This window comes from Oncorhynchus mykiss, chromosome 15 (assembly GCF_013265735.2).
Source record: "Oncorhynchus mykiss isolate Arlee chromosome 15, USDA_OmykA_1.1, whole genome shotgun sequence".
Classification (NCBI taxonomy): domain Eukaryota; kingdom Metazoa; phylum Chordata; class Actinopteri; order Salmoniformes; family Salmonidae; genus Oncorhynchus; species Oncorhynchus mykiss.
In genome coordinates this window covers 36,503,154-36,530,632 of record NC_048579.1, presented here as the reverse complement: position 1 = coordinate 36,530,632, position 27,479 = coordinate 36,503,154, and the positions used below count along the sequence as shown (strand labels likewise).

At 46.6% G+C, this 27,479-nt stretch overlaps 1 protein-coding gene across 1 annotated transcript in view; it reads left to right on the top strand.

Annotated features, from left to right (window-relative positions):
- Positions 1-26,725, top strand: part of LOC110490025 — a 41,663-nt gene extending 14,938 nt beyond the window's left edge. The window contains exons 2-6 of the mRNA XM_021563112.2: positions 15,304-15,815; positions 18,578-18,755; positions 18,928-19,811; positions 19,997-24,201; positions 24,977-26,725. Of these exons, the coding sequence (XP_021418787.2) occupies positions 15,439-15,815; positions 18,578-18,755; positions 18,928-19,811; positions 19,997-24,201; positions 24,977-25,011 (5,679 nt within the window). The 5' untranslated portion in view covers positions 15,304-15,438 and the 3' untranslated portion in view covers positions 25,012-26,725. The remainder of the gene's footprint in view (positions 1-15,303; positions 15,816-18,577; positions 18,756-18,927; positions 19,812-19,996; positions 24,202-24,976) is intronic.
- Positions 26,726-27,479: the final 754 nt, after the last annotated feature.

The window sequence follows — 27,479 nt, the reverse complement described above, 5'->3', positions numbered from 1 at the left end:
TCCATTTTAGAATAAGGTTGTAATGTGGAACAAGTCAAGGGGTCTGAATACTTTCCGAGGGCACTGTAGAATCTACAAGTGTTTGGAAGTCGATTGGAGGGATGCAGCACCATTCTTCCACGAGAAATTCCATAATTTGTTTTTTTTGTTGATGGTTGTTGAAAACGCTGTCTCAAGCACCACCCGCACAATTGGGTTGTGCAGTTTAAAATGAACAAATCGTCACAGAATCCAATTATTATTTTGGTCCAAAGACTAGAAAATACATTACAGATTATATTGGGATCCATATTGATCAGGCCTGTACAACCCGCTTGCTTGGTGTTCTGATTGATTATGAATTGTCATGGAAACCACACAAAAAGACAATAACCTCTAAGTTCGCCAAAATTCGGGGATACTTGGCAAAATTACATATCCCATAAACAGAATCACTGCTTTCAAGTCTCTATCACACAATGATCTTCCCATTCACACATTATGTCGGCCAGCACACACCATACCAAACTACTATCAATCTATCGCATGCAGAAACACTCGGTAAGAAAAAAATCATCTGCCGGTTTTAGAGACCATTCAGCATCACTTTTTCAAAAATGAGGACTCCTGAATATTTATAAAATGTATTATTTTCAATTTGCTCAATTTCTTTACGGCACTTCAAATCACTTATTACCCTCATCTTCAAAAACTATTTTACAGCCACACATGAATTCCGTAACTACTCAACAAGAAACAGACAACAGCTATGTCACCCATATTTAAGAACCAAATTCGCAATTCCGAACTAACTATGGAGGCCCTATGATCTGAAATTGATTTTACCAAGCTATCCCCGTCGTTGTTTAAAACAATGTTAAGAGGCACTGACTGTCCATCACAGTTCTACACCCCAGTAACTTGACTACTGGGAGGGGAGGGGGGCACTGAGATCTTCAGAAGTCACATAATTAGTTAGATAAAGTCCACCTGTGTGCAATCTGAGTCTCACACAATCTCAGTATATATTCACATCTGGTCTGAAAGGCCTGCCACCAAGCAAGCGGCACCATGAAGACCAAGGAGCTGTCCAAACAGGTCAGGGACAAAGTTGTTGAGAAGTACAGATCAAGGTTGGGTTATTAAAACATATCCGAAACTTTGAACATCCCACGGAGCACCATTAAATCTATTATTTAAAAATTGAAAGAATATGGCACCACAACAAACCTGCCAAGAGAGGGCCGCCCATCAAAACTCACAGACCAGGCAAGGAGGGCATTAATCAGAGAGGCAACAAAGAGACCAAAGATAACCCTGAAGGAGCCGCTAAACTCTGCAGCGTAGATTGGGGTATCTGTCCATAGGACCACTTTAAGCCACAGAGCTGGGATTTACAGAAGAGTTGCTTAAAGAAAACATCAAGCAAACACGTTTGGTGTTCACCAAAAGGCATGTGGGAGACTCCCCAAACATATGGAAAAGGGTACTTTGGTCAGATGAGACTAAAATCTATATTTTTAGCCACCAAGGAAAATGCTATGTCTGGTGCAAACCCAACACCTCTCATCACCCCAAGAGCATCATCCCCACAGTGAAGCATGGTGGTGGCAGCATCATGCTGTGGGGATGTTTTTCATCGGCAGGGACTGGGAAACTGGTCAGAATTGAAGGAATGATGGATGGCGCTATATACAGGAAAATTCTTGAGGGAAACATGTTTTAGTCTTCCAGAGATTTGAGACTGGGATGGAGGTTCATCTTCCAGCAGGACAATGGCACTAAGCATACTGCTAAAGCAACACTCAAGTGGTTTAAGGGGAAACATTTAAATGCCTTGGAATGGCCTAGTCAAAGCCCAGACCTCAATCCAATTGAGAATCTGTGGTTTGACTTAAAGATTGCTGTACACCAGCAAAACCCATCCAACTTGAATGAGCTGGAGCAGTTTTGCCTTGAAGAATGTGCCAAGCTTATAGAGACATACCCCAAGAGACTTGGGGGGGGGGGGGGGGGGGGGGGGGTGAATAGTTATGCACAGAAACACCCTGTTTTCTGTTTTTTTGGTCTTATGTCTTGTTTGTTTCACAAAAAATAATTTGCATCTTCTAAGTGGTAGGCATGTTGTGTAAATCAAATGAAACAAACCCCCCAAAAATCCATTTAAGTTCCAAAATGGGGAAAATGCCAAGGGGGTGAATACTTTCGCAAGCCACTGCAGGTAGATAACTTGAAGAAACATTAATAGTTATTCACTAAGGATTATGTAGGAATGTGTAACCAAGACCAATTTGTCCTTCATTCATTCCTTGTCAGGGTTCAGTTTCAGAAACTATTACTAACGCCCAGAGCTATAATAATAATGTCAGATGTTGTCATTTCGACAAAATTGTTTTGATGTGAGCGAATGTCTGCCTGCAGATATTTTGACTGTGAAACCTTTTTTTTAAATAGACGGCTATCAAGTAGAAACAGCTTAACACATTCTTTATATAGGCCTACAGTCCACTATCCTTTCTGCTTAAGCTATCTGTTGGATACCATCAATCTAGACTGCACTGTTGTTGCTTGTTTTTGTTATGTTTTTGTAATTTAAAGTAGCTATAGACCTAACCTTAATTTCCTGAATAGGGCTCTTCATCTGTGTCCTCCCATCCCTAATCTAGGTCTCTCTCTCTCTTATATCTCCCTCTCTCTCTCAATTCAATTCATCTCGCTCTCTCCTCTCCATCTCTTCCTCCCTCCTACTGAGGCCATGAATAAGGATCTGACACCAAACTGTCAACCTGGAAACTGTCATCATCCTCCTTCAACCTTCTGGTCTGCATCCCAAATGGCACTGTGTAGTGCACTCATCAAAAGTAGTGCACTATATAGGGAATATGGTGCCAATTGGGATGCAAACACGGTATTGTAGCCACTAGCCACCAGTCAGGGCAGATGCCTTCTTCTCTTCTCCGAGATGATCTAAAAATGCCTTTTATTTATTATAGTCATGCCCTTACCAGAAGAACACTTTACTCTAAAATAAAACACCCTGCTTTATTATAGGGTGGGAATTGCCACGGACCTCTGTAAGGGCGTTCGTCTGTAGGAGGAAGAGAAGCGGACCAAAGCGCAGCGTGGTGGTTATTCATGTTTTAATAAATCACTACACATGAACAAACTAACAAAAACAAGAAATGTGAAAACGCAAAACAGTCCTATCCTGTGACAACAAACACAGTGACAGGAACAATCACCCACAAACACACAGTGAAACCCAGGCTACCTAAGTATGATTCTCAATCAGAGACAACTAATGACACCTGCCTCTGATTGAGAACCATACTAGGCCGAAAACATAGAAATGCCCCAAAACATAGAAAAACAAACATAGACTGCCCACCCAACTCACGCCCTGACCATACTAAATAAATACAAAACAACAGAAATAGAGGTCAGAACGTGACAGTACCCCCCCCCAAAGGTGCGGACTCCGGCCGCAAAACCTTGACCTATAGGGGAGGGTCTGGGTGGGCGTCTGTCCGCGGTGGCGGCTCTGGCGCGGGACGCGGACCCCACTTCACCATTGTCTTAGTCCGCCTTATTGTCCGCCTCCCCGGCTTACTCACCATGGCCACCCCTCTCAATGACCCCACTGGACAGAGGGGCTGCTCGGGACAGAGGGGCAGCTCGGGACAGAGGTGAAGCAGCTGCTCGGGACAGAGGGACAACTGCTCGGGACAGAGGGACAACTGCTCGGGACAGAGGGGCGATAGCAGCTCGGGACAGAGGGGCGATAGCTGCTCGGGACCGAGGGACAGCTGCTCGGGACAGAGGGACAGCTGCTCGGGACAGAGGGGCGGCAGCAGCTTGGGACAGAGGGGCGACAGCTGCTCTGGACAGAGGGGCAGCTGCTCGGGCGGCCCCTGGCTGACTGACGGCACTGGCGGCCCCTGGCTTACTGGCGGCCCCTGGCTGACTGGCGGCACTGGCGGCCCCTGGCTTACTGGCGGCCCCTGGCTTACTGGCGGCACTGGCGGCCCCTGGCTGACTGGCGGCACTGGCGGCCCCTGGCTGACGGGCGGCACTGGCGGCTCCTGGCAGACGGGCGGCACTGGCGGCGCTGGGCAGACGGACGGCGCTGGGCAGACGGACGGCGCTGGCCAGACGGACGGCGCTGGCGCCGCTGGGCAGACGGGCGGCGTAGGCGGCGCTGGGCAGACGGGAGGCTCCGGCAGCGGCGCCGGACAGGCGGGAGGCTCCGGCAGCGGCGCCGGACAGGCGGGAGGCTCCGGCAGCGGCGCCGGACAGGCGGGAGGCTCCGGCAGCGCTGGAGAGGAGGAAGCCCCTGTAAGGATGGGCCGGAGAGACAGCCTGGTACGGGGGGCTGCCACCGGAGGGCTGGTGCGTGGAGGTGGTGACGGATAGACCGGTCCGTGAAGGCGTACTGGAGATCTTGAGAGCAGGGCTGGCACCAACCGCCCTGGCTGGATCTTCACCCTAGCCCGGCAGATGTGGGGAGCTGGGATGTAGCGCACCGGGCTAAGCACGCGTACTGGGGACACCGTGCGCACAACTGCATAACACGGTGCCTGACCAGCACCACGCCCGCCACAGTTAGCACTGCTAGGAGCACTGTAGTGCTGAGATGGCACAGGACGTGCAAGGCTAGGGAGATGCACAGGAGGCCTGGTGCGTGAGGCTGGCACAGTCTTCACCAGACCCCTCGCACGCACCTCAGGATGAGTATGGAGAGCTGACCCCGGTGCCATTAAATCCCTGACACGCTCCGTCGGGCGAATGTCGTGCCTCATGCACCAAACCAGCAAGTCCCTCATATCACTCTCCTCCAATTTCCCCATTAACTCCTTCACAGTCTCTGCTTCGCTCACCTCCAACACCAGCTCTGGTTCTGAGCTCCTCCTTGGCTCCTCACGATAAACGGGGGGAGTTGGCTCAGGTCTGACTCCTGACTCTGCCACACTCCCCCTGTGCCCCCCCCCAAGAAATTTTTGGGGGTGACTCTCGGGCTTCCGTCCGCGCCGCCGTGCTTGCTTCTCAGAATGCCGCCTCTCTGCTTTTGCTGCCTCCAGCTCGGCCTTGGGGCGGCAATATTCTCCTGGCTTAGCCCAGGGTCCTCTCCCGTCGAGGATTTCCTCCCATGTCCAGAATTCCTTACTACGTATCTCCTGCAGCCGCTGTTGCTTCTCCTGCTGCTCCTGCCTGTTGACACGCTGCTTGGTCCTGTTGTGGTGGGTGATTCTGTAAGGGCGTTCGTCTGTAGGAGGAAGAGAAGCGGACCAAAGCGCAGCGTGGTGGTTATTCATGTTTTAATAAATCACTACACATGAACAAACTAACAAAAACAAGAAATGTGAAAACGCAAAACAGTCCTATCCTGTGACAACAAACACAGTGACAGGAACAATCACCCACAAACACACAGTGAAACCCAGGCTACCTAAGTATGATTCTCAATCAGAGACAACTAATGACACCTGCCTCTGATTGAGAACCATACTAGGCCGAAAACATAGAAATGCCCCAAAACATAGAAAAACAAACATAGACTGCCCACCCAACTCACGCCCTGACCATACTAAATAAATACAAAACAACAGAAATAGAGGTCAGAACGTGACAACCTCACAATATGATGTTATCACGATACTTAGGTTCTGATTCTGTACGTGATATATAGTGATTTGATGTTCCAAACGTTTTGTTCACTATATGTCTCCTGCAGTGGAACAAGTGAGAGCCATGAGAACATTTGTTTTGAAGATAAAAGTACTCAAAACATGTTGGCACACCATTTAAAACACTTTTAAAGAATATTGAGAACAAGCTATAGGATGAGAACTACCAGAGTTTTGGTGCAGGGACAGCCTGACCTGCGCAAGCTAACGTTAGCTACCTAACAAGAAATAAATCATTTTTAACAAACCAATACTTGGAGTTTTTTTTTTACCCCCATACCTACTTTATTAATTGGACACTAGTATTTGTAAGCTATCTAGTAATATAACAAGTAGTTGTGATTTGGCTACATTAATTTTCCATTTCACCTACTAGGCTACATAGAATGAGAGTATAGTTCTGTGTAATGCCAGGTCTGGTCTGGTCTGCATATAGTTTAGATTATTTTTTAGCTTACTGAGCAGCTAGTCTACATATGTTATCCATAAAGAAGATAATTAATTTAGTTTTGAAAGAGTAAAAAGGATAAATAATTACCAGATCTGCACTATTCAAGAATCAGCAGCAGAAGTAACAAAGTGTTGCTTTATTGCCAGGATCTTGAACGATCTCTAACGCCATCTAACTCACACACTAACACAATGTACACATTGTTAACAAAACACAATGTTGTTGTTGTTAGGGAAAGAGGAAATCAAATGGGCCATTGTTGTGGGCTAGCTTCTGCTGTCGTGGTTTTTATTTGATATCAAATGCCAATTCCATTGCATAAGAGAATTAATGGTGGGTGATTCCAGCGTTATGATGTTACATTTGCATGCAAAATCGCAACTTTGGCTCACAGAATGGACAAACAAAATAGCTGTTCGTGAACTACAGGAAACAGAGGGCCGAGGACACCTCCATTCACATCTATGGGGCTGAGAACTTCAAGTTCCTCAGTGTCCACATCACTAAGGATCTATCATGGTCCGAACACACCAACATAGACGTGAAGAGGGCACAACAACACCTCTTCCCCCTCAGGAGACTGAAAAGATTTGGCATGGGACTTCAGATCCTCAAAATGTTATATAGCTGCACCATTGAGAGCATCTTGACTGGCCTCATCATCGCTTGGTATGTCAACTGCTTGGCATCTGACCGCAAGGTGCTACAGGGGGTAGTGCGGACGGCCCAGTACATCACAGAGGCCGAGCTCTCTGCCATCCAGGACCTCTATACCAGGCGGTGTCAGAGGAAGGCCCAACAAATGGTCAATGACTCCAGCCACCCAAGTCATAGACTGTACTCTCTGCTACCGCACGGCAAGTGGTACCGATGCACCCAATCTGGAACCAACAGGACCCTGAACAGCTTCTACCTCCACGCCATAAGACTGCTAAATAGTTAGTTAAATAGTTAACCAAATACCTACCTAGACATTCACTATTTTTGCACTTTTTGTGACTCATCACATACGCTTCTACTACTGTTTACTATCTGTCACTTTATTCGTAGTTATATGTACATATCTATCTCAGTTACCTTGTACTGGTTCCGTTTGTATATAGCCAAGTTATCGTTACTCATTGTGTATCAATAATTAGTATTATTACATGTTTTACTTTTCTATAATTTGTCTATTTTCTTTCTCTCTGTATTGTTTGGAAGAGACATGTCCCGAAACCACTCCTGTGCTGTCTTGGATGTGTGCTTAGGTTCGTTGTCAGGTTGGAAGGTGAACCTTCGTCCAAGTCTGAGGTCCTGAGTGCTCTGGAACAGATTTTCATCAAGGACCTCTCTGTACTTTGCTCCGTTCATCTTTGCCTCGATCCTGACTAGTCTCCCAGTCCCAGTCCCTGTCACTGAAAAACATCCCTACAGCATGATGCTGCCACCATCATGCTTCACAGTAGGGATGGTGCCAGGTTTCCTCCAGACATGATGCTTGGCATTCAGGCCAAAGCGTTCAATCTTGGTTTCATCAGACCAGAGAATCTTGTTTCTCATGCCCTGAGAGTCTTTTGGCAAAGTCCAAGCAGGCTGTTATGTGTCTTTTACTGAGGACCTTCCGTCGGGCCACTCTACCATAAAGGCCTGATTGGTGGAGTGCTGCAGAGATGGTTGTCCTTCTGGAAGGTTCTCCACCTCCACAGAGAAACTCTGGAGCTCTGTCAGAGTGACCATCGGGTTCTTGGTCACCTCCCTGACCAAGTCCCTTCTTCCCCGATTGCTCAGTTTGTTTGGGCGACCAGCTCTAGGAAGAGTCTTGGTGGCCCCAAACTTCTTCCATTTAAGAACAATGAAGGCCACTGTGTTCTTTGGGCCCTTAAATGCTGCAGAAATGTTTTGGTACACTTCCCCAGATATGCCTTGAAACAATCCTGTCTCTGAGCTCTACTGACAATTCCTTCAACCTTATGGCTTGGTTATTGCTCTGACATGCACTGTCAACGGTGGGACCTTATATAGACAGGTATGTGCCTTTCCAACTCATGTCCAATCAATTGAATTTACCACAGTTGGACTCCAAGTTGTAGAAACAGCTCAAGGATGATCAATGGAAAGAGGATGCACCTGAGCTCAATTTCAAGTCTCCTAGCAAAGGGTCTGAATTCTTATGTAAGGTATTTCTGTTTTTATTTGTAATAAATTTGCAAAAATGTATGCTGTAGATTGTAGATTGCTGAGGATTTTTAAAAACTTTAATACATTTTAGAACAAGGCTGTAACATAACAAAATGTGGAAAACGTCAAGGGGTCTGAATACTTTCTGAAGGCCCTGTATATATACAAATGGACCAGTTGAACGTAGACACAAATATAAGATTTTGTTGAATTACAATTGTCCTGAGATATTATATCAACATTAGCAAATTAGACAATATGCATGTGCCTATACTGCCAATCCACTTTTCTGAACACTTGATTGAAGTCAGTATATTTTGGGGGGCTTTCATTTATAAAAGACATTCCAGGACTAGTCACAGATTGTTTTTCAACAATCTTCTCATCCTTCTACGCAAACAGTACTACTGCCATGTATCAGAAATGCATTTCAGCCTAACTTTTCCAAGAGAATCCTCGCTAGAACACGTCATTTCAAAGATATCAACAATTGCTTCTGCAAAGGATTCATATAGAATACATCTTAGAACAAGCACACACAATGTGGTGAAAGCACAAGCTTCTAAAGTTAAGATATTATACATCGATATCCATCACATCCACAATCGGATGTTACGGAAATCATAACGCTACAAAAAAAAAGATACTGACAATGAAAAGAGAGAAACCAATTAAAGACCATGTAAAACCTTGATGAAAGTTAGCTTCACAGTGACAGTTTGAAGATGATCTGATGTAGTCTTTTTACAAGACTGTAGAACACACAAACAAAGCTCAAGATACTTGAAATTTGGTCTGCATTGCTTCATTAACGTCTCATCTTCATAACTAGGGCTCCAGAGTGGAGCAGCGGTGTAATGCACCGTGCTCAGTGCTAGAGGCGTCACTACAGACCCTGGTTAGATTCCAGGCTGTATCACAACCGGTCGTGATTGGGAGTCCTGTAGGGCGGCGCACAATTGTCCCAGTATCGTCCGGGTTAGGCTTTGGCCAAGGTAGATTGTCATTGTAAATAAGAATTTGTTCTTAACTCACTTTCCTAGTTAACTGAAGGTTAAATAACTAAATAAATAACACTGGGGAAACAAGTTATGTTATCCATGAGTAGGGCCAGTTGGTTTATGTGTTTTTTTTCAGACCTCTTGGCGTAATGGTTAAGGCGTTGGTTTGACAGTCACTAGACCTGGGTTTGAGTCCTGGTCGGGGCTACCTCCCGAATTCGCAACAATGTACTTCAATGGTTGGTTTCAATTACTCACCCCTTATTGACCCATGTTTAAGTGAGGTGTAGAATAACTGATCTACGAATAGTATTCCCTGCCAAATAATAGGTTTTGTGCAATTAAGATTCGTAGAGCTACGCCTTCCCTGGCATAGGGGATCCCTCTACCAAACACTCACACACCACTAGACATTGATTGATTCATTCATTCATTCATTGGAGACCGCTTGTGTCAATTAAAGAACATTTCCTGGTATTTTCCTACTTGCAGCAAACCTAGTGGATAATGCTGGAAATACCGGTCAATTTGTTTTTTAGTAAAACAACCAAACCCAGCCAAAACAACTGGCCCTAGAGACTAGAAGTCGACCGATTAATCAGAATGGCCGATTAATTGGGGTCGATTTCAAGTTTTCATAACAATCGGTAATCAGCATTTTTGGACACCGATTATGGCCGATTACATTGCACCCCACAAGGAGACTGCGTGGCAGGCTGACTACATGTTATGCGAGTGCAGCAAGGGGCCAAGGTAAGGTGCTAGCTAGCATTAAACGTATCTCATAAAAAACTATCTTAACAAAATCACTAGTTAACTACACATGGTTGATGATATTACTAGTTTAACTAGCTTGTCCTGCGTTGCATATAATCGATGCGGTGCCTGTTAATTTATCATTGAATCACAGCCTACTTCGCCAAACGGGGGATGATTTAACAAAAGCGCATTTGCGAGAAAAGCACAATCGTTGCACGAATGTACCTTATCATAAACATCAATGCCTTTCTTAAAACCAATACACAGAAGTATTTTTAAACCTGCATATTTAGTTAAAAGAAATTCATGTTAGCAGGCAATATTAACTAGGGAAATTGTTTCACTTCTCTTGCATTCTGTGCAACAGAGTCAGGGTATATGCAACAGTCTGGGCCGCCTGGCTTGTTGCAAACTAATTTGCCAGAATTTTACATAATTATGACATAACATTGAAGGTTGTGCAATGTAACAGCAATATTTAGACTTATGGATGTGGTTCCGTATTTCACTGAAAGAATAAACGTTTTCTTTTCGAAATTATAGTTCCTGGATTTGACCATATTAATGACCTAAGGCTCGTATTTCTGTGTGTTATTATGTTATAACTAAGTCTATGATTTGATAGAGCAGTCTGACTGAGTGGTGGTAGGCAGCAGCAGGTTCGTAAGCATTCATTCAAACAGCACTTTCATGCGTTTGCCAGCAGCTCTTCTCAATGCTTCAAGCATTGCGCTGTTTATGACTTCAAGCCTATCAACTCCCGAGTTTAGGCTGGCAATACTAAAGTACCTATTAGAACGTCCAATAGTCAAAGGTATATGAAATACAAATGGTATAGAGAGAAATAGTCCTAAAATAACTACAACCTAAAACTTCTTACCTGGCGATATTGAAGACTCATGTTAAAAACTTAAACGTCAGCTTTTTTACATGGCACATACACAATACATTCAGTATTGTTGTAATTGTCATTATTACAAATATATATATTAAAATCGTCCGATTAATCTGTATCTGCTTTTTTTGGTCCTCCAATAATCGGTATCGGTATCGGCGTTGAAAAATCATAATTGGTCGACCTCTACGAGAGACAAGGCATCCTACTCTATAATGGTCAAAATTCATACAATTTCCTACTTAAACGTTGCAAATAAAGCCTGTACTCCAGCATATAGATATTAAGTGAATTGTGAATGTAGTTTCATTCGGGAATGACTAAATTTATTTGTGGATGCTCAGGCTGACTTTCCTGTGTAATTGCCCTGGTATTTAAACTGAGCTCGACATGGGACATGAGGGGAGGAGTGTCACGAACGGAGAGGAAATCCTGATCTCGATGTTGACTTATGATGGTGAAGATAAGCCCCATTTGGAGATGCTAAGTGACTGACAGGAATTACAATTGTGGGTTTAGGACTTTAAATAGGTCTTAGATAGGGCAGCAGGCAGCATATGTTATGGATCATACTCAGTTTTGATCATATTATGACATTGCCGAATTACACAAAGTCTGTTTCTGTGTGTGTCTGAAGTAAACAGCTGATAAACCAGAGGCTGAAGGGGTTGTTAATGTGCAGGAAGGGAGTAAAGGGTGTGTAACACTGATTTGATCAAGAGGTATCTGATCGCTTTCCCAAATCGCACACCGTTTCCTACATAATGATCTCCTTGACCATAGAGATCTGGTAAAAAAGTACTGCACTATGAATAGGGTGCCGTTTAGGACAAAGTCTCTTTGCTAATGGCCAGGGTGGTTTCTCACTTCACTTGTTTCCTGCAATAAATGGAGGAAGTTACAGACAACTCTAGGGCTAGGCTGGTTGAACTATTGAACCCACTCACGTTTTAGGCCTAGCAGTTAGAATATAGCATTCGTACAGATGGAATGTGGTTTGCAATTCAAATGTGGTTTGCACATAGTGTCATATCTGGCAAGGCTTGGATACATTTGTTGTTTAGGCCTAGCTAATAGAGACTTTGCATCCTTTTGGATTTAAGATTGTGAAAACAAGTTTGCAGTTTAAGCTGAATTTGACAGTGAGTTAATTCTTCAGTAATCAAATCCAGTATTTAGTTTGTGCAATGTTGGAAAATACCATACTCACTTACAGAAATGTGCCTGTCCGTGTAAAATACTCAACATTTAAACATGAGAAAGTATCACTGAACCAGAGCCAAGAGTCAATCCGCTAATACTAACAGGTTTAAAGTTTTAAATGAGAAAGATAATCGCATTAGAGGGCTGATCATACAAAGAGAGAGAGCAGCATTTCACACACCTAGAGTAGAGAGACACGTAATAACCTAGCTAGTATCACTACAGACTCTAATGCTCAGGTGGAAGACGGGTCAACACAGCTACACAATGTTGCCAATCAGGGGCTATCAAGTGTTTCAAAGTATGAGTTCTGATTTAGGATCAGGTCCCCCATCTAGAGGTTGACCGATTAATCGGAATGGCCGATTAAGTTTTCAAACAATCGGAAATCAGTATTTTTGGACACCGATTTGGCCGATTAAAAAAATAAAATAATAATTTTACACCTTTATTTAATCTTTATTTTTACTAGGCAAGTCAATTAAGAACACATTCTTATTTTCAATGACGGCCTAGGAACGGGGGGTTAACTGCCTCGTTCAGGGGCAGAAAAACAGATTTTTACCTTGTCAGCTCGGGGGATTCAATCTTGCAACCTTACAGTTAACTAGTCCAACGCTCTAACCACCTGATTACATTGCACTCCACGAGGAGCCTGCCTGTTACGCGAATGCAGTAAGCCAAGGTAAATTGCTAGCTAGCATTAAACTTATCTTATAAAAAAACAATCAATCATAATCACTAGTTAACTACACATGGTTGATGCGTTGCGTATAATCGATGCGGTGCGTATCGTTACTCCAATGTGTACCTAACCATAAACATCAATGCCTTTCTTAAAATCAATACACAGAAGTATATATTTTTAAACCTGCATATTTGCTAAAAGAAATCCAGGTTAGGAGGCAATATTAACCAGGTGAAATTGTGTCACTTCTCTTGCGTTCATTGCATGCAGAGTCAGTGTATATGCAACAGTTTGGGCCGCCTAATTTGCCAGAATTTTACGTAATTGTGACATAACATTGAAGGTTGTGCAATGTAACAGGAATATTTAGACTAATGGATGCCACCCGTTAGATAAAATACGGAACGGTTCCGTATTTCACTGAAAGAATAAACGTCTTGTTTTCGAGATAATAGTTTCCGTGTGTGTTATTATGTTATAACTAAGTCTATGATTTGATAGAGAAGTCTGACTGAGCGGTGGTAGGCAGAAGCAGGCTTGTAAGCATTCATTCAAACAGCACTTTCGTGCGTTTTGCCAGCAGCTCTTCGTTGTGCTTCAAGCATTGCGCTGTTTATGACTTCAAGCCTATCAACTCCCGAGATTAGGCTGGTGTAACCGATGAGAAATGGCTAGCTAGTTAGCGCTAATAGTGTTTCAAACGCTATCAAACGCTATTCAAACGCTATGGCTGTTGTTGATGTGTTCTTGGTTCGAGCCCAGGCGAGGAGAGGGACGGAAGCTATACTGTTACACTGGCAATACTAAAGTGCCTATAAGAACATCCAATAGTCAAAGGTATATGAAATACAAATGGTATAGAGAGAAATAGTCCTATAACTCCTATAATAACAACAACCTAAACTTTCTTACCTGGGAATATTGAAGACTCATGTTAAAAGGAACCACCAGCTTTCATATGTTCTGAGCAAGGAACTTTTAAACGTTAGCTTTTTTACATGGCACATATTGCACTTTTAATTTCTTCTCCAACACTTTGTTTTTGCATTATTTAAACCAAATTCAACATGTTTCATTATTTATTTGAGGCTAAATTGATTTTATTAATGTATTATATTAAGTTAAAATAAGTGTTCATTCAGTATTGTTGTAATTAATTAATCAGCCGATTAATCGGTACCGGCTTTTTTTGGTCCTCCAATAATCGGTATCGGCGTTCAAAAACCATAATCGGTCGACCTCTACCCCCGTCCTTATAATTATGATCTAAAACTAAAGGCAAAACTGATCCTTGATCAGCACACCTAGACACTTTGTGAATGCGGAGCCTGGTCTTCAAGACATTGCAAAAGCTGCATACTGTAGGCCAAGCCTACAGTATGCAGTAAGGCTAGGCTACAGTAGTATGTTGTAATGTAGGAATACTTTATAAACATGTTTTAACTTACTTTACAGTAGTACACAACTACAGGCTCTTCCTCCTATCTGTACTTATGGGGCTAATCCCAGAATGTGTTGGTATAAACTAGGCTAACTCTTGTTTGGGATAGAGTGACACAAAGACTGTCATTAATATCTGTCCAGTAGTACGCTGTTGTAAACATCACTTACAGAGATCAGTACAATACAGTCAGAGCGTAATCCACTCATATTACCCAGGCTTTCAGGCATATGCCCAGGATTTCAGGAATACCCTCAAGGCTTTCTGGAGCTGCATGACTGGCTGGGTGGGTAATTATTAAAGCTACGCCCCAGATTAGGATTTGGATGTGGATAGAGGCCGAGACACACACACAGACACACACGCAGTCCTGGTGGTGCAAGCAAGCTGAAGCACGCAAGATGAGGGGAGCTCCGCTAAGACTGTTACGTCAAGAGCCACTGCAACACTGACTACTTACCCAATCCCCACCGTTGATTTACCAAACATGGGCTAGCCAACCAACCGCTGCCTCAGGTCTAAAGGGAACACTGTCCTTATTACTTCAGTTATTATTACATAGTTAATACATTATATTTATCACTAGCAACGTTATTACTATTATCATTAGTAGTGATAATTATATTTTGGGTTGCTCTGACTAGTGTTGTCGATTTTCCTCTCCCACTGTCTGCATGTGGTGGGCTTAGTATCGGAGCTCTGTCTCGGACTGAGATGGAGAGAGTCCTGTTGTAGGGCAGAGAGGAAAGGAGAGAAGGGAAAGAGAGGAAAAGAAGGATGGGTAGAAGAGAGGACAGAAAAATAATGGGGAAAGGTGACGGGAGTCCTGTTGTCGGGCAGAGAGGAGAGGAGGGACGGGGAGAGGAGACGGAGGCAGACAGAGTGGTTGGTTCGTTCTCTCCCCTCTCTTCTCTCCTCGCCTCCGTCCAGTCAGTTCTCTGAAGAGAAGGACACGGAGACAGAGGGATAATGATTTTAATGGCACATTCCCTTTCACTCTTTCTAACTCTCCCCCCTCTCTCTTTCTCTCCTGTTTTCCCAGTGATGGCCTCATCAGCTGCGCAGCTGTGCTTGGGCTCCTGTCGCTGCCTCTAGGAACCAGGTCTGGGTGACGCCCCCCTCTACCAGTCCCCTACAACCTCATCCCAAAAACAACACCAGCAAAACAAATGTGACCATGTACAGCGTGGATGACCTGCTCATCTCGCATGGATACAAACTGCCCCAAAAAACCTCTACCTCTACTCCTGCTGCCTCCCCCACACCCCCGTCCTCTTACGATAACAAGCGTTACGGCGACCCGTCCTCCTGCCGCCAGGAGATCTTAGAGACCCGGTCCGGTGGTGGTCATGGAACAGTGAACGGGTATGAGATACAGTCTGGGCCAGGGGTCTATGTGTATAGCAACAGCACCAGCACCAGCAGGTGGCCCCAGCCACCGGCCCCAACCAAAGGTGGGAGGGACAGAAATAGCCAACCACAGAGGAGGGAAGCGGACAGCGGTAACCAAGGTGACGCGCACTCCATGGGCGATTCTCTCACGACAGATAGCGGGTGAGTCTGCTGCACAGAGCTTGTTTGGCACAAATAGATTCATGCAAAGGTGGACTCTGTCAGTCAAGAAGTTCTGCATTGGGAGGTTGCTCCCTTTCTCTCTTTACTACGCTTTCCCCACTCTCCCTCCCTCCCACTCTCCCTCTTCCTCTCCTTCTAATAGACAGGGAGTTGGGGTAATGTCCTCCCCCCCAACTCCCTACCTACCTACCTACCTACCTACCTCCCTACCTACCTACCTACCTACCTACCTACCTACCTACCTACCTATCTACCTCCCTTTATAAAGCCAGTAAACAGGTAGTTTGGGTAATGCTTTTCTCCTCCCCTAACTCCCTCCTCTTCTCTATAAAGCCAGTAGACAGGGAGTTGGGGTAATGCTCCTCCATCCCCCTCCTCTTCTCTATAAAGCCAGTAGACAGGGAGTTGGGGTAATGCTCCTCCCTCCTCTTCTCTATAAAGCCAGTAGACAGGGAGTTTGGGTAATGCTCCTCCCTCCCTCCCTCCTCTTCTCTATAAAGCCAGTAGACAGGGAGTTGGAGTAATGCCCCTCCCTCCCTCCCTCCCTCCCTCCCTCCCTCCTCTTCTCTATAAAGCCAGTAGACATGGAGTTGGGGTAATGCTCCTCCCTCCCTCCCTCCCTCCCTCCCTCCTCTTCTCTATAAAGCCAGTAGACAGGGAGTTGTGGTAATGCTCCTCCCTCCCTCCCTCCCTCCTCTTCTCTATAAAGCCAGTAGACAGGGAGTTGGAGTAATGCTCCTCCCTCCCCCTCCTCTTCTCTATAAAGCCAGTAGACAGGGAGTTGGGGTAATGCTCCTCCCTCCCCCTCCTCTTCTCTATAAAGCCAGTAGACAGGGAGTTTGGGTAATGCTCCTCCCTCCCCCTCCTCTTCTCTATAAAGCCAGTAGACAGGGAGTTGGGGTAATGCTCCTCCCTCCCCCTCCTCTTCTCTATAAAGCCAGTAGACAGGGAGTTGGAGTAATGCTCCTCCCTCCCTCCTCTTTTCTATAAAGCCAGTAGACAGGGAGTTGGAGTAATGCTCCTCCCTCCCCCTCCTCTTCTCTATAAAGTCAGTAGACAGGGAGTTGGAGTAATGCTCCTCCCTCCCCCTCCTCTTCTCTATAAAGCCAGTAGACAGGGAGTTGGGGTAATGCTCCTCCCTCCCTCCTCTTCTCTATAAAGCCAGTAGACAGGGAGTTGGGGTAATGCTCCTCCCTCCCTCCTCTTCTCTATAAAGCCAGTAGACAGGGAGTTGGGGTAATGCTCCTCCCTCCCTCCTCTTCTCTATAAAGCCAGTAGACAGGGAGTTGGGGTAATGTGTTCTGGAGTCTTAATCTGCCACATGGGACAGTTGTGTTGTAAACAGACTAGAGCTGCTGCTACTGCTGATAGACCCCAGCACCACCGCCTGAGCATGCCCAGTTCTACAGACAGAAACAGCATCCCAAATGGCACCTTAAATCCCTATATAGTGCATTACTTTTCACCAGGACGTAAAGGGGGTCCATAGAGCTCTGTTCAAAAGTAGTGCACTGTATAGGGAATAGGGTGCCATTTTGGACGCCTCCAGACAGATAGGGATGTCTGCCCGGCGTATCGATAGCCTCGCTCTTAGTCGCCACACATAGAACCTCCCTCATGCGCACAGCCTTTAAATATGTAGGCTATACGAAGAAGAGATGCCTCCTGCTCTATTTCATTCAGTTTCACGAGTTATGCAATGGAAACCTTTCCCGGGGAATGTCCCCGAATGTCCCCGAGTGAAATGTACGATTTTTACCGAGGCACTTTTTCTTTCGTCTCTGCCTTTTCTTCTTGTCAGCTCGAGTAGCCTAGTTTGCAGTACCAGTCCTGGAGGATTGTGTATTCTATAGCTCTGTAGATGCAAGGACGGTTAATAGCATCCACCAGTCATAGAGATCCTATAGCTTAATTCATTTTGACATGTAATTCTATGATATCAGTGCCCGATGCCACTCAAGTATGTACTATTTGCTTATGGAACAGTCGCTTGACCCTGAATACAATCCATGGATACGTTGATGATATTAGGCAACACAACACAACCTGCATATCCCCTACCCTTGCCTCAAGTCCAAACAGTGCATTTGATTTGAAAATGCAAGATAATCAAATGTGCCACTTTTTGAAATTGTTGTTGCTGGGGTGTTTTTAGCTCAGTTTTAGAACGTACATATGGAATATTCCTAATCTTTCCACGAGGAGGTGCAGATAATATCCACTGAGGATTGGCTAACTAGGCTATACTATATTATGGGATGCAGTGGAACTTACATAATGGTCACGTCTGCCTGTACTGACATTAAATGAAAAGGGCAGATCAGATCATGGATGGAAAATCAGCCTCCCTCAGCCCATAGGGTGCACACATGTGCATGTTTGTTAAACATGTTCAGTAGGAATATCCAGAAACAGAGATGTTGAGCTTGCAGAGAGAGATGATGATAAACACAGTGCATTGTTCTGCAAATCGGATATGCTGTTATGAAGTCTTCAGATACAGTGCACTATCAGTAGCAGACTGATAGCAGTCTGACTTTAGCCTGTCTGTGGTGGTCTAACTCCCCCTAGTGGTAGAGGGGCTCAACAACAGACACATCATCACATTCATCTACTGGAGAACTATTCCTGATGTGTCCTGTGTGTGTTCTATGGTCTATGAGCGAAACCACTGGTTCTCAGTTCTAATACTATGTCTGTTCTGTGTTCTAGGTTCTGATACTGTGTGTTCTGTGTTCTAGGTTCTATGAGGGGCCCAGAGGCGTGTATTCTCATCACAGGGGCCCCAGAGACTTGTCCTACTGGAGGAGGAGGGGCCAGGACTTCAGCATCCTCCTGGACTACGCTGACTTCAGAGAGCCCCGAGGAGGTGGTACCTGTAGGAGGACAGAGGGGGTGCAGCAGCAGAAGAGACAGGAGGTGATTTGATTCTATGATTTGTTTATTGAACAATTCAAAATGAAATAGTCCTCTATAGTACACTACCTTTAACCAGAGCCTATGGGTGCACTTAAAAGTAGTCCACTATATTGGGAATATGTTGCCATTTGGGAACGAGCCAAAGACCATTGTGGTTCTGTCCTCTGTCTAGGAGCCCCCGGAGGACTGCCAGCAGCGTGAGAAGCAGAGCTGGGCAGCCCAGTCCCAAGCTCAGGTCCAGGCCCGCTCCAGGCAGAGAGAGGCAGCACTGCAGCAGTGGAGGATGACCGCCGTGGACAGGAAGTGTCAGAGCCTGGGCACGGACGAGTGGCGGCCCGCCGTGGTGAGCTTCTCCTGCCAGCTTTCAGACAGCGAGGGCGAGAGGTGGTCTCAGGCTCAGGAGCAGTATCTGCAGCAGCGCCACCTCCGCACACCGGATGGTGCTATGGTTGTAATGGGTCCCAGGAACAAAGGGAAGTCCCAGTCTCTGCCCAGGATGCTGCAGCCGGACAGCCTGCAGTACGTGGAAATGTCTGGGTCTATTGGGTCTGTGCCTGGGCAGGACGTGCACAGGAGGGTCAACGGCCACCCAGGGTTTCATTACGACCCTTACAGCATATATAACCACAACCAGGCCGGGGTAGGGGACAGGGACAGGTGGCCTGAGAATGACAACAGACCCTCCAGTCAGACTAGTATGACTAGCCAGGTCAGCCAGGTGAGTCAGGCTTCTCAAGTACCAAAGGTCCGGCACAGCCGTCCCCTGCGACCTCCGTCCTACGAGGTGCATCAGCAGACCCGGGGGAGCTCCGAAACGCTCTCAGGAGAGCCAGAAGCAGCATCAAGCCCCCAGCCCCAGGCCAGGGACAGAACCCCCCTTCCTCATCCCAGTATAGGTGACCCCAGGCTGGACTATTATACACAGGATGGAGGGCCTGGCACGGAGCCTCCGGGGTATATCCCTCCCCCATCGTATCCCCCCAAGAGAGCTCCTCGACCTATGAGAGGAAGCCATGGAGGTCACAGGGGCTATGGAGAGGTCCCTGTCAACTACAGGTAACAAATTATGTAGCTTACCTACTCATGATTTTATATTGCTTTTTTTTATTTGCTATTGAAGCACTTTGACATTATTTTCTGTAATGAATAGCGCTATAGAGGCGAATTTGCTAAATGACCAAATTAATGTAAATGCAATGTACAATTTAGAAGTTAAATAAATGATAATGTGTTATTATCAGGTACCACCAGATGTACCAGCAGAAGCAGCAGATGCGTGGGACCCCAGACCCCTGGTTTGGTAGCAGGCACACCGGTGGAGGAGGGTCCGGGCCGGAGCCTCACAGAGAGAGGAGTGTACCCCACAGGAAGCAGCACTCCACTGGCTACAGTAAGCAGCAGCACCAGCCGGTCCTGGGTCCTGGCATCCAGTACATCCCCTTCGACGACCCACGCCTCCGACATGTGTCCCGGGGAGGAAACTCGTCTCTATGTGGCCGAGGTAACTCCATGACGGACGCCGACAAGATCCGCCACATCCGTAACTCCACATCCTCCGAGCTTCCCAGTGTCACCGTGTCAGACCACTCGTCTGATGACAGTGCCTTTTTGTCGTCCGCTTCCACGGGGGCCCCACCGCCACTTGCCAGCGCGCCAGACCCGGCCAGTCCCATGCCGCTGAGGTCTTCTAGCGACTATGACAATAACAATAACAGGTGGCAGCAACAGCAGCAGCACTGTGATTTGCACAAAGAGACTGGCTCACTAGATAACTTCCCAGCAGCAACTTCCCAAAACTGTAACAGGTATAATCCTAAACCAAACCAAGGTGGTCCCTCTGCCTTCCAGCCACCAGCCCCTGCTCTGCCAGTGTGTCACAGCTCCAGCTCAGATCAGGGCTTCTCAGAAACAACCATCACACAGGTGAAGAAGATAGTTCCAGGAGACTCAGGAGTAGACAACCTCAACAGGAACTCAAAGAGGAAGGCTCACAGTGAGACCATATTCTGCCTGGTGTCTGTCCCCATCCACATGCAACAAACCAATAAAGACTCAGTCTCAGCAGCTGACCAGAACAATAACGAGAATATGCCTGCCAGTCTGCCAAGTATTCTGCCAATCGTGAGCGTCATCGCCACAGAAGACAACCAAAACACTGTGGTCCAATCCAAATCAGAGAACAGCCAAAGCCTCTGTAGCAAGTCGTTATCAGACATGGGTCTCAAACCCCCCTCCCACACCAGCAGCTTCACCTCAATGAGAAGCACCAGGAAGGGTCCTCTGAGGAAGGAGATAGTAGATGCCTGGTCACTCCAGGCCAGTGCTGACAAGGAGCTGTGCTACGCCGGCTCCTGGCCCGGGGACCAGTACAGGAACCAAGAGACCCAGACCAGCTCACCCGTGGCAGTGAAGGGTCCTGGGGGTACTGGGGGGACAGGTCAGCCTCAGAGTCCCCCTGGAGGACAGGGACAGGGGGGGCAGGAGACAGGCCACCCAGCCTCCGATACCACCATGGACAGTGGTGCAGGCACCGACTGCAGCTCCGGCTCGTATGGTGTGGACTATCCCATGAAGGGCCAGAAGAACCTCCACCTGTCCAGCAACAGCGCCTTCTCCTGTCTCAGTATCAGCCCGGCCCAACCCCTGTCACTCCCACCCCAGCCTCCACCCCCTGTCCCTTGGGAGGGGAGAAACCAACAGACCTCCACATCCAGGAAGACTGGTACTACCACCTCCAACACCACCAAACCCCCAGTCAGTGCCAATGCTAACATCCAGGGCCAGGTGGCATTCGGCCAGTTCCTGCTGAAGCCGGTGAGCCGGCGGCCGTGGGACGCCATTGAGGAGCTGGAGAGTTTCAACAAGGCTGCAGGCGTAGATGTAGACCAGGTCCAGAAGAAAATGAAGGTCCAGCCCAGGAGACCCAGTGTCGACCAGTGTATAGACGACCTGGACGAGGTCTACAGGACCATCATGGAGCTGAGCGGAGAAGACACACAACAACAACAACAACATCAGCACATAGCCCCTCCACATCTGGACCCTGAGAGGGAGACGGTTCGCCTTCCAGACCAGCACCTGAATAACAAACCCAACAACAACATCCCTACCATCATGCCAAGGCTAGACAGCTGGGGCCCTGGCTCTACCATTGACCCAGACTACAGGGAGGTGAGGAGTGCTTTCTCCAGGCCTCAGCCCCAGAGCAGAACTAGCATCCTCAGGCTGAAGAGAGAGGACATGGCTCCCACTGCCACCCTAACAGAGTCCACTGGCTTCCGAGACTACAACTCCCACAATGCTAAGGGTGACCCCAGGGTAACCTATGACTCCAGAATGACCTACAGGCAGGAGCTGGACATCCCCGTCGCCAAGGAGTCTCTATTGAGGGACGTGGGGCTCACCGTCTACACTGTCCCTGGAGGCACCATAGAGCAGGGCCAGGATTGTGGCCGCCCATTCACACTGATCACACCATTAGACCACAATGAACTATGCCAGAATGTACAGCTATCAAGGGAGAACAGAGACAGAGACTTTTTTGCCAAGAACAACCAGGTTGAGGTTGTGCACATCAGTGATGGCACTAATAAGGAAGAGCTTGGCTCCGCCAAAGTAGTGGAGGGAGGGAGGAAGGTAAAGAAGGATAACGTGCCCATCGTGCCACCCAGATTTAGGGGGCATGAGCCCAATCTGAACATCCGCAGGGCCCGGAGTGAGAACAGCAGGTCGCCCAGAGGTGAAGGGTCTCAGGGGACACCACACACCGGCAGATTGACTAGGGAGGCAGCGTTTGCATTTGAGGATGACGTCTACAGATACAGCGTCAGCTCCGATCCTCTGAGTTGGCGTAACGAGGCTACGTTGGCAGATATACACCTGGAGACCCTGCTGATCAAGGAGAAAGCAAACACCATGCCCACAGAGGACCTGAGTAATCTATATGAGGTGAAGTGTGCCAAGGGGATCCCTGAGAATGAGACAATGGAGCAGAGAGCAGCCAGGATATTGGGGATAGACGTAGCCCTGGATTCACTGCGGGGGATGGTCCAGGAGAGAGAGGAGGAGCAGAGAGAGGAGGAGGAGTCACTGCAGGGGGTTGTAGAGGAGAGAGAGGATGAGGTGTCACCACAGGGGGCTGTCAAGGTGAGAGAGGAGGACAGGCAGTACAGAGAGAATGAGGGAGAAACTGTCATAAGTGAAACACAGGAGCACAGAGACAACACAGAGACTGAGAGAGAGGCCCAGGAACTCAGTCCAGAAGGAGCACATGCTGTGGAATCACTAGGCGGGGTCGAACAGAAAGTGGAGGAGCACAGAGACAACCCAGAGAATGAGGACGAAACTCTAATAGGAGAAACACTGAAGCAAAGTCCAGATGAAGACGGAGATAAAAAGCATGTGAGAAGAGAGTACGAGCAAGTGATGAAGGTACAGGTATCCGTGGTTACCTTGGAAGAGGAGACGATAGAAGAAGAGGAGGAGACGAGAGGAGGACCCAGTAAGGATGACAGCTTATCAGTATGTGAGGACAAACATTATGGAGGAGACAGAGAGAGATTAAGCCACCCCTCCATGGTGCTGGACCTGCCAGAGTTCCCCCCTAGCAGCCTCCCCTTGTCTCTGCCTGTGACCCCAGACGAGGAGCTGGCCCTTAGCTTGCTGAGTGTGGGTGGAGGAGGGGAGAGGAAGGGGCACACTGGTCGGGCCTCCCCCAGGCTCTCATCCTCGAAGTCACAAGGCTGCACAGAGAGTATGGTCCACTTGGATGAGGTGTTCTCAGTCTCCTGCGTACTTATCAGCAGTTTAGACTCAGGAGAGCCAGAGCAGGAGACAGATACAGAGGTAGTGGTAGTAGTACAGGTAGAGGCTGAGCAGGAGAAAGATAAGGGGATGAGCCAGGGAGAGAGAGAAGAGATGGAAGAGGAAAAGTTGAGGATAGAGTCAGAGCCGGAGGGGAACGAGATAGACAGGGCAGACAAGAGAGAAGATGAGAGGATAGTGTCGGGAGAGGAGAAAGAACTGGAGGAGGAGGAGTTGAAAATAGAGGAGAAAGAGCGAGAGTTGACAATCAAGGTGGAGAGAGAGCTAAAGGTGAGAATGGAGGAGGAGAAAAGTGGGAGTCAGCAGGAAGAGGAAAGAGAAGTGCAGGAGGGGGAGAAAGAACCAGAGGGGGAGGATAATACAGAGAGGCAAGTGGAGGAGGAAGAGAAAGAGCCAGAGGTGAAAAGAGAGGAGGAGAGGAGTGAAGAGTCAGATGACGAACAGCAACAGGAGGTTCGGCCAGAGCCGGTGTCCAGGCCAGTGAAACCTCCTCTCCTCCCCAAGCCTGTCCCCATGCCTCGCAGCGGCACAGTGGCCAAAAGAGAGATCACCCTTCCCCTGAGCTTCAGTGTCTCTTCCTGTGGCTCCTCTACAACCCTAGAGGAGGACGAGCTGCTCCTAGGTAGGAACATGGACACACACACACACACACACACGCCTTTAACAATAATACATGTAACTGTTACATATTTATATAGGACTTTTCATACACTGGGGGAAAATAATCACAAAATCTACAATATACACATGTATGTTAAGTTCTTTACCTCATCTTTGTGTAAAACTCTTTGTCTCCTGTTTTATTTAAAGCTTCATTTTATCATGTTTATCACAAGAGGGAGCCATCATCCTACCGTAACATGAAGGATCAGGATGGAATTTAGAAAATATTTTACGTACATACTGCTGGAAAAAACACCAAGAACATTGTCAGATTAACAAGGAGGGATGCAAACTCTGATTTTGTTGGTTTTGTGACATTTTGACCCAAATGGACAATTTAGGTGTTTTTATAGCAAAACTGTGAGAGAACCCGGCCAATAAACCACTCCAGAACCTAGCAGTTACCCTAGCTGTACGATAGAGGTTTTTATGGGGTTGGTTTAGCGGGTGTGGATGGAAGAAGGGAGGGAAGACCAAGCCAAGCCATTGTGTGAGCTGGGAATCCACAGAGACACGGGGACTTACTGAAACACATTGTTTTAGAGATAAGATGGATTTCCCTAGCCTGGTCCCAGATCTGTTTGTGCTCTGCCAGTGTGGCATGATAATGAGTGACCAAGCATTGGCTTGATAGCACAAACAGACTGGCAGTAAGGATTTCCCTCGTTACTGTATATGGAATATCATCATGAATGTCTGACTGGATTGTGATTGATGCCATTTTTTCTCCTCAGACTCCTATGATCCTAGTCGAGTGGAGAGAGTGTAGCCTCTGACCTCTATGAATACCTTCGACATCTGGGGGGGATCGGCTTTGATCACCGCTCCGTCCGTCCTCCCATCCGTCCGTCAACTTTCCAGTCAATGCCTTGGTTAATGCCTATATAGTTTGTTTGAGCTCTATGGGGACTGGTTAAAAGTACTGCACTATATAGGGAATAAGGACGAAACTTAATCTCACTCAATGACCCCCCCAACCACTGTGCCCCCTTTTCACCAATACAAGCATTGTTTAAGCAACAGCAACAGTCCTGACTCTAACCTGGTGCTCCAATGGACCTTCCGACTGCCAAACAAGACAATTACTGGGACCCATCTGTCCTTCATCCTTCTACTCACACTCCTCATCCTCCTCTTCACCATCTTCCTCTCCTTCCAGACGCTTCCAGTCATGAGCCAACCACTGTTGCTTAACGGGGTTGATTTTCCTACCCTGTCCTGTCTGGCATTTTTTTGTGTTGTTTGTGCATCCCAAATGGCACCTTTATAGTGTACTACTTTTGACTAGGGCCCCGGTCAAATGTAGTACACTGTATAGGGAATAGGGTGCCCTTTGGAATGCGGGTTTGGTTTTCTTGGAATTGCATGTCTGCCATCGACTGTCTCCCAATACAACAGCACTGTGGTTCCTATGAATGTAAAGAAGTGCTTATGCTTCTCAAACACAAACAAAGGCTTTAAGACCAAACCACAATAAGACAAATGCCTCGCGTTACAATCAGTGTTACCTATGTACACCAAATGTAAATAAGAATTATGGAGGTTTAAGGTTTTGTTCCAACAGACTTTTGTGATGTTTGTTGCTGAAAAACTGTATATTTTCTTACCTGTGTTAAAACTTACACTGAGTATACAAAACATTAAGAACAACTACACTTTCCATGACAGACTGACCAGGTGAATCCAGGTGAAAGTTATGATCCCTTATTGATGGCACTTGTTAAGTCCACTTCAATTAGAGGAGATGATGGGGAGGAGAATGGTTAAAGAAGGATGTTTCAGCCTTGAGACAATTGAGACATGGAATGTATACCATTCCGAAGGTGAATGGGCGAGACAAAACATTTAAGTGCCTTTGAACGGGGTATGGCAGTACATGCCAGGCTCACCAGTTTGCGTCAAGAACTGCAACGCTGCTGGGTTTTTCACACGCAACAGAACGATCCACCACCCAAAGGAGATCCAGCCAACTTGACACAACTGTGGGAAGCATTGGAGTCAACATGGGCCAGCATCCCTTTGGAACACTTTCAACACCTTATATAGTCCATGCCCTGATGAATTGAGGCTGTTCTGAGGGCAAAAGGGGGTGCAACTCAATATTAGGAAGGTGTTCCTAATGTTTGGTATACTCTGTGTATATGTTGAAGAAGAATCTGATTTTGAAGCTTTACTCTTGAGATGTTATTGCCAATTGATACTTCTCTCCTGTTCTCTACACTTGTGTGTTTGTGGCTTGGCCGTGAGGCCTGAGAATGTACTTATATGTCAGGCTGGATCAGATTGATTGTTTTTGCTGTTTTGTCAACTCCTATATGGAAATTGCCGCGACAGTTGGTGTGACAGCAAAACAGATCTGGGGCCAGAAGTTTACATACACCTTAGCCAAATACATTTAAACTCAGTTTTTCACAATTCCTGACATTCAATCCTAGTAAAAATTCCATGTCTTAAGTCAGTTAGGATCAACACTTTATTTTAAGAATGTGAAATGTCAGAATAATAGTAGAGAGAGTGATTTATTTCAGCTTTTATTTATTTCATCACATTCCCAGTGGGTCAGAATTTTACATACACTCAATTAGTATTTGGTAGCATTGCCTTTAAATTGTTTAACTTGGGTCAAATGTTTCTGGTAGCCTTCCATAAGCTTCCCACAATAATTTGTGGGAATTTTGTCACATTCCTCCTGACAGAGCTGGTGTAACTGACATGTTTGTAGGCCTCCTTGCTCGCACACGCTTTTTCAGTTCTGCCCACAAATATTCTATGGGATTGAGGTCAGGGTTTGTGATGGCCACTCCAATACCTTGACTTTGTCCTTAAGCAATTTTGCCACAACTTTGGAAGTATGCACAACTTTGGTCATTGTCCATTTGGAAGACCCATTTGCGACCAAGCTTTAACTTCCTGACTGATGTCTTGAGATGTTGCTTCAATATATCCACATAATTTTCCTCACTCATGAAGCCATCTATTTTGTGAAGTGCACCAGTCCCTCCTGCAGCAAAGCACCCCCACAACATGATGCTGCCACCCCCTTGCTTTGCGGTTGGGATGGAGTTATTTGCCTTACAAGCGTCCCCCTTTTTCCTCCAAACATAACGATGGTCATTATGGCCAAACAGTTCTATTGTTGTTTCATCAGACCAGAGGACATTTCTCCAAAAGTATGATCTTTGTCCCCATGTGCAGTTGAAAACCGTAGTCTGACTTTTTTATGGTGGTTTTGGAGCA